The sequence below is a fragment of the Octopus bimaculoides genome, chromosome 30 (genome assembly GCF_046866305.1).
Source record: "Octopus bimaculoides isolate indiv1 chromosome 30, ASM4686630v1, whole genome shotgun sequence".
Lineage (NCBI taxonomy): Eukaryota > Metazoa > Mollusca > Cephalopoda > Octopoda > Octopodidae > Octopus > Octopus bimaculoides.
In genome coordinates this window covers 10729092-10736526 of record NC_142957.1, presented here as the reverse complement: position 1 = coordinate 10736526, position 7435 = coordinate 10729092, and the positions used below count along the sequence as shown (strand labels likewise).

The 7435-nt window shown below is 41.8% G+C and overlaps 1 protein-coding gene across 1 annotated transcript in view; it reads left to right on the top strand.

The window, feature by feature from the left end:
- LOC149130199 (small G protein signaling modulator 1-like) overlaps positions 1–7027 on the top strand; it is a 105902-nt gene extending 98875 nt beyond the window's left edge. The window contains 7 exon segments of the mRNA XM_089346249.1: positions 1651–1775; positions 2272–2354; positions 3600–3709; positions 5189–5285; positions 5509–5676; positions 6788–6846; positions 6848–7027. Coding sequence (XP_089202375.1) covers positions 1651–1775; positions 2272–2354; positions 3600–3709; positions 5189–5285; positions 5509–5676; positions 6788–6846; positions 6848–6877 — 672 coding nt within the window. The 3' untranslated portion in view covers positions 6878–7027.
- The last annotated feature ends 408 nt before the right edge of the window (positions 7028–7435 follow it).

The window sequence follows — 7435 nt, the reverse complement described above, 5'->3', positions numbered from 1 at the left end:
ATTCTCTGTTGTTGTCTTTTTATCTTTTTTTCTTTCTTTCTTTCTCTTTTTAAACATTTTGATCCTAATTTCATAATTCTATTGAAAATAATATTATCTCATCTCATTCCATCAATTTAATCAATTAATCGAATTGTACTTCAGTTTTGTATCTGGTTTGCTAGATTCTTTATGTGAATTTGTGTGTTGAAACAAATTTTGTTGTATCTAGGGACGGTCATTATGTCAACATTATTAACACACACACACACTGGTTCAATTCCACTCCTTTTTTATTAGTTAGCCACGCATGTCAAGCGATATGATGTGCTTGAGAAGACCTGCTGAGTCAAGTAAAACCATAAACGACGACGATGATGATGATGATGATGATGAATTGGTTAAATATCAAAAAATATAATTGATTATCGATGAAAAGTTTGCAAGTAGCAACAAAAAAGCTTTGACAAACAAAAGAAAAAAAAAAACATGATTTTTCTGTTTAACCAAATTAAACAGTCAATTAGTTAGTTGGATATTTAACCAGAACCCTGCCAGTGCAGGGGCCACTTAAAAAGTACTCAGTCCACACTGTAAAGTGGTTGGCATTTATTTGGTAGGGCATCCAGCTGTAAAAACCATGCTAAAACTGACCTCGCCTGTGCGAGTGCCACGTAAAAAGCCCTCAGCCCATTCGACAGAGTGGTTGGTTGTTAGGAAGGGCACCCAGCCATAAAAACCCTGCCTAAGCACAGAAGCATGGTGCAGGCCCCTGCCTGACCAGCCCCTGTCAGACCATCCAACCCCATACCAGCATGGAAGGAGGATGTTAAACGATGGTGATGGACATGAACCAGTGCGTGTGTTAATAAGATTGGCATAAATGATTCTCCCTAGACACAACAAAATCTAATTATATCTTATTAATAATTCAATTAAAATCTTCCTGGACATTAATTTCTCAGATTTCATTGATTATGTAATTGCATGCATGTTAAATGGTTTTTTTGTTTCCTATTAATTCAGTTATATTTTTTACCCACACTCTCACTCCATTACCCACACTCATTCAACTACTCATGCTCTCACTCAACTACCCACACTCTCACTCAATTGCCCACACCTTCACTCAACTACACACACTCACTCAACTGCCCACATTCTCACTCAACTACCCACACTCTCATTCAACCACCCTCGCTCTCACTCAGCTACCCACACACTCAATTGCCCATATACTCACTCAATTGCCCACACACTCACTCAATTGCCCACAAACCCACTCAATTGCCCACACTCTCACTCAACTGCCATCACTCTCACTCAGCTACCCACACAATCAATTGCCCACATACTCACTCAGTTGCCCACACACTCACACAATTGCCCACACTCTCACTCAGCTACCCACACACTCAATTGCCCATATACTCACTCAATTGCCCACACTCTTACTCAACCGCTCACACTCTCACTCAACAGTCCACACTCTTGCTCACCTGCTCACACTACCCACATTCACATACCTTTATACTCCCCTACACTTTAACTCTAACTCCCTTATCCACCACTCAACAATATCCCCCACCCCCTCATACCTGTCATAATTCTCCATTAAACTAGCGGCACGTTTTGCTACAGAGTATTTTTCCGTTTTCTGTCTTCTTTTAGCCTGAACTCCTCGATAATGTTGCTCTTAACCTTCACCGCATCGATAAGGACGTGCAGAGGTGTGACCGAAATTACTGGTATTTCACCCCCGCAAACCTCGACAAGTTAAGGAACATTATGTGCACGTAAGAACACTCATTAATATCCTCAGTGTGGACCTTAGTGTGTGTGTGTGTGTGTGTGTGTGTGTTATTTCTTTACTACCCACAAGGGGCTACACACAGAGGGGACAAACAAGGACAGACAAACGGATTAAGTCGATTATATCGACCCCAGTGCGTAACTGGTACTTATTTAATCGACCCCGAAAGGATGAAAGGCAAAGTCGACCTCGGCGGAATTTGAACTCAGAACGTAGCGGCAGACGAAATACCGCTAAGCATTTCGCCCGGCGTGTGTGTGTGTGAGAGAGAGAGAGAAGGAGAGAGGCATATGCTTAAATGGTGATAGATTTGCATTGGTTATGATATAGAGATGGTGTGAAGGTGCATGGCTCAATGGTTAGAGCATTGGGCTCACAATCGTGAGGTAGTGAGTTCGATTCCCAAACCAGGGCTGCATGTTGTTGTTTTTTTAAGAGCCACTGATCTAAACCATTATAATTCCTTCTTCTATTTTCAGGTATGTTTGGGAGCACCTTGAAATTGGTTATGTTCAAGGAATGTGTGATCTTGTAGCACCGTTGTTAGTTATATTTGATGATGGTAAGTTGCGTCTAATTGTGTGGTCAATATCTGCATGGTCTTCTTCACAATCATTTTCTATCACCATCTCTGCCTCTTTCTCTCTTTCCCCCTCTCTGCCTCTTTCTCTCTTTCCCCCTCTCTGCCTCTTTCTCTCTTTCCCCCTCTCTGCCTCTTTCTCTCTTTCCCCCTCTCTGCCTCTTTCTCTCTTTCCCCCTCTCTGCCTCTTTCTCTCTTCCCTCCCTCTGCCAATTTGTCTCTCTTTCCTTCTCTCCTTTCTCTTTCTCTGACAAATTTTCTCTCTCTCTCTCTCTTCCTCTCTGCCAGATTCTCTTGCTCTCTGCCAGATTCTCTTCCTCTGTGCCAGATTCTCTTGCTCTCTGCCAGATTCTCTTGCTCTCTGCCAGATTCTCTTGCTCTCTGCCAGATTCTCTTGCTCTCTGCCAGATTCTCTTCCTCTCTGCCAGATTTTCTTGCTCTGTGCCAGATTCTCTTCCTCTCTGCCAGATTCTCTTGCTCTCTGCCAGATTCTCTTGCTCTCTGCCAGATTCTCTTGCTCTCTGCCAGATTCTCTTGCTCTCTGCCAGATTCTCTTGCTCTCTGCCAGATTCTCTTGCTCTCTGCCAGATTCTCTTCCTCTCTGCCAGATTCTCTTGCTCTCTGCCAGATTCTCTTGCTCTCTGCCAGATTCTCTTGCTCTCTGCCAGATTCTCTTGCTCTCTGCCAGATTCTCTTGCTCTCTGCCAGATTCTCTTCCTCTCTGCCAGATTCTCTTCCTCTCTGCCAGATTTTCTTGCTCTGTGCCAGATTCTCTTCCTCTCTGCCAGATTCTCTTGCTCTCTGCCAGATTCTCTTGCTCTCTGCCAGATTCTCTTGCTCTCTGCCAGATTCTCTTGCTCTCTGCCAGACTCTCTTGCTCTCTGCCAGATTCTCTTGCTCTCTGCCAGATTCTCTTGCTCTCTGCCAGATTCTCTTGCTCTCTGCCAGATTCTCTTCCTCTCTGCCAGATTCTCTTGCTCTCTGCCAGATTCTCTTCCTCTCTGCCAGACTCTCTCCCTCTCTGCCAGATTCTCTTCCTCTCTTCTACCTTTCTCGTGACTACTGCATCTTTACATCTCTATCTCCCTTACACACACACACACACACACACACACACACACACACACACACACACACACAATCTTCTTAAACACTCCACCCTGACCTTTTAGACTCCAGCCTCAATTCCCAATCGCTAACTCATTGATTTTCTCCAATATTCTACAGAGGCATTAACCTACAGCTGTTTTTGCGAATTAATGAAGAGAATGGCCTGTAATTTCCCACATGGTGGCGCTATGGACAATCATTTTGCTAATATGCGTTCCCTCATTCAGGTTTGTCACGTCCATATCTTTTATCTTTCACCTTTTACTTGTCTCAATCATTAGACTGTGGCCATACTGGGGCACCACCATGAAAAATTTTTCTTCAAATGGATATGAGTGGCTGTGTGGTAAGTAGCTTGCTTACCAGCCACATGGTTCCGGGTTAAGTCCCACTGCATGGCACCTTGGGCAAGTGTCTTCTACTATAGCCTCAGGCCAACCAAAGCCTTGTGAGTGGATTTGGTAGATGGAAACTGAAAGAAGCCCATCATGTGTGTGTATGTGTATATATATATATATATATATGTGTGTGTCTATATGCTTGTGTGTCTGTGTTTGTCCCCCCAACATCGCTTGACACCCGATGCTGGTAGACGGAAACTGAAAGAAGCCTGTCTTATATATGTATATATATATATATATATATATATATATATATATATATATACATATATATATATATATATATGTATGTGTGTTTGTGTGTCTGTGTTTGTCCCCCCTAGCATTGCTTGACAGCCGATGCTGGTGTGTTTATGTCCCCGTCACTTAGTGGTTCGGCAAAAAGCGATCGATAGAATAAGTACTAGGCTTACAAAGAATAAGTCCCGGGGTCGATTTTCTCGACTAAAGGCGGTGCTCCAGCATGGCCGCAGTCAAATGACTGAAACAAGTAAAAGAGTAAAAGAGTAACCAGTAATTATCGTTTTTTTAAAACCTGGTATTTATTCTATTGATTTCTTTTGCTGAACAACTAAATTGTGGGGACATAAACACACCAACACCGTTTGTCAAGCAGTGGTGAGAAACCAGCTCAGACCTAAAGACTCACACACTGTGTGTGTATATATATATATATATATATATACTCACACACTGTGTGTGTATATATATATATATATATATATATATATATATATATATATATATATCATCATCATCATTGTTTTACATCTGCCTTCCCTGCTGGCATGTGTTGGACAGTTTGACAGGAGCCAACCAGGTAGAAGACTATCTCAGGCTATTGTGTCTCTTTTAGCAGGGTTTTTATGGCTGGATGCCCTTTCTAATGCCAACCATCCCACAGAGTGGACTGTAATCCTAGATATACTATGCCTGAATATAAGACAGGATGGTTACAGGTGGAACATCTGGGACTAAACAAGAACAAGAACAAGGAAGGACACATTATCTAATGTGTCCTTCATTGTTGTTGTTTAACCCCAGGTCAATCCTGATCCAGACAGACCAAGGATCGAAAATGTTCCAGCTGTGACCATCCTGTCCTTTTGTCTATCAACAATTACATTGTTTAAGTATCCTTTGTAATTTAAGACTATAGAATGTAAATTGAGAGAGATACAGCTATTATTTCTAGGAAATGTAAAAACTTCCCTCACTGACATGACAATTTCTGTTGTGTTGGACTTGGTGGTGGTAGTGAAACATCAATATTTATTGCCATCTTCTCAATGTCTTTCTCCGTAGATCTTGGATTGCGAGCTATTTGAACACATGCATCAGAACGGTGACTACACTCACTTCTATTTCTGCTACAGATGGTTCCTGCTGGACTTTAAACGAGGTCAGTTTCTTGTCTCATTTGTAACCACCCTCTTTTATTGCCATGTTAATTATAAAACCAGTACATTTTTAAATGACCCACCTGTGTTAATTATATAATCAATATATTTTTTTTAAATGTTCCATTCTTATGTCAATCATAAAACCAGTGGGTTTTTAAACGACCCACCTGTTTTAAGCATGTTACCTGTCTCTATTAATGATATATTCTGCAACTGTTTCAGAGTTGGTCTATGAAGATGTGTTCTCCGTGTGGGAAACAATTTGGGCAGCTAAGCACATCAGTTCAGCTCATTTTGTCCTGTTCATTGCTTTGGCCCTGGTCGAATACTATAGAGACATCATTCTCGACAACAACATGGACTTTACAGATATTATCAAATTCTTCAATGGTAAGTCTTCCTCTTCCCTCATTTTCCTCCCCTACATATCAGGGGTGGGGGTTGTTGGCACTCCGTCACTTACGACGTCGAGGGTTTCCAGTTGATCCGATCAACGGAACAGCCTGCTGCTCGTGAAATTAACGTGCAAGTGGCTGAGCACTCCACAGACACGTGTACCCTTAACGTAGTTCTCGGGGGATATTCAGCGTGACACAGTGTGACAAGGCTGACCCTTCCAATGACATAAAACAGAACAGGGATAGAGAGGAAAACTATCACTCTATCTGTGTATGTGTTTATTTAAGTGTGTATGTATGTATATATATGTTGTTGGCACTCCGTCGCTTATGACGGCGAGGGTTCCACTTGATCCGATCAACGGAACAGCCTGCTCGTGAAATTAACGTGCAAGTGGCTGAGTACTCCACAGACATGTGTACCCTTAACGTAGTTCTCGGGGGATATTCAGCATGACACACAGTGTGTGACAAGGCTGACCCCTTTGAATTACAGGCACAACAGAAACAGGAAGAAAGAGCGAGAGAAAGTTGTGGTGGAAGAGTACAGCAGGGTTCGCCACCATCCCCTGTGAAATTAACGTGCAAGTGGCTGAGCACTCCACAGACACGTGTACCCTTAACGTAGTTCTCGAGGGGGATATTCAGCATGACACAGTGTGTGACAAGGCTGACCCCTTTGAATTACAGGCACAACAGAAACAGGAAGTAAGAGTGAGAGAAAGTTGAGGTGGAAGAGTACAGCAGGGTTCGCCACCATCCCCTGCCGGAGCCTCGTGGAGCTTTTAGGTGTTTTCGCTCAATAAACACTCACAGGCGCCCGGTCTGGGAATCGAAACCGCGATCCTATGACCGCGAGTCCGCTGCCCTAACCAATGGGCCATTGCGCCTCCACACTGAAACAAGTAAAAGAGTAAAAAAGAGAGAGTGTACCAGGTGAGAGGCTAGAATATGATAGAACGGAGAGAGACTTGTCTTAGTACGAATGGGATGATTGGCCATAATAAACTCAATTTAAAAAAAAAACATAATTAATTAATTAATTAATTAATCAAAAAAAAATTTCAAAACTTTCTTTTTTTTTCTTTTCTTTCTTCCCACAGAAATGGCTGAACGTCACAACGCTCGGCAAGTTCTCAAAATTGCCAGAGAACTCGTCCTATCGGATACAAACCTTGATCGAGAACAAATAGCAGTAACCCACCAATCCTGTTGTGATCCCCCCCCCCCCCCCCACCACACCTGTTTCCCAACAGACACCCCTACTCCTCCTCCTCCTCCTCCTCCTCCTCTTCCCCCCCTCTGGCCTCCTCCTCTCCTCAATGTTATATTGGATACTCATATTTCATGCTTGACCCCTTTTTTGTTGTTTTTTTTACCTCCTTGTAACCCATTTTTTCCCTTTTCTTTTCTACTGACCCCATGCCTCTTAATCCACATTTTTCTTGCTGTGATGTCAAACTTGTCCCCTAAATTCTTTTTCGTTTTTTCCCTTCCCTCATATCTATATACACACTCATACACACACACATATATAAGTATATGTGTGTATACATATATATATATATATATATATATTTGTATATATGGCTGCAGTCAAATGACTGAAACCAGTTAAAGATAAAAGACATATATACATATATATATACATATACATATATATATATATATATATATATATATATATATATATATATATATATATATATATATGTATATATATATATATGTGTATTCTAATTCCAGCGACT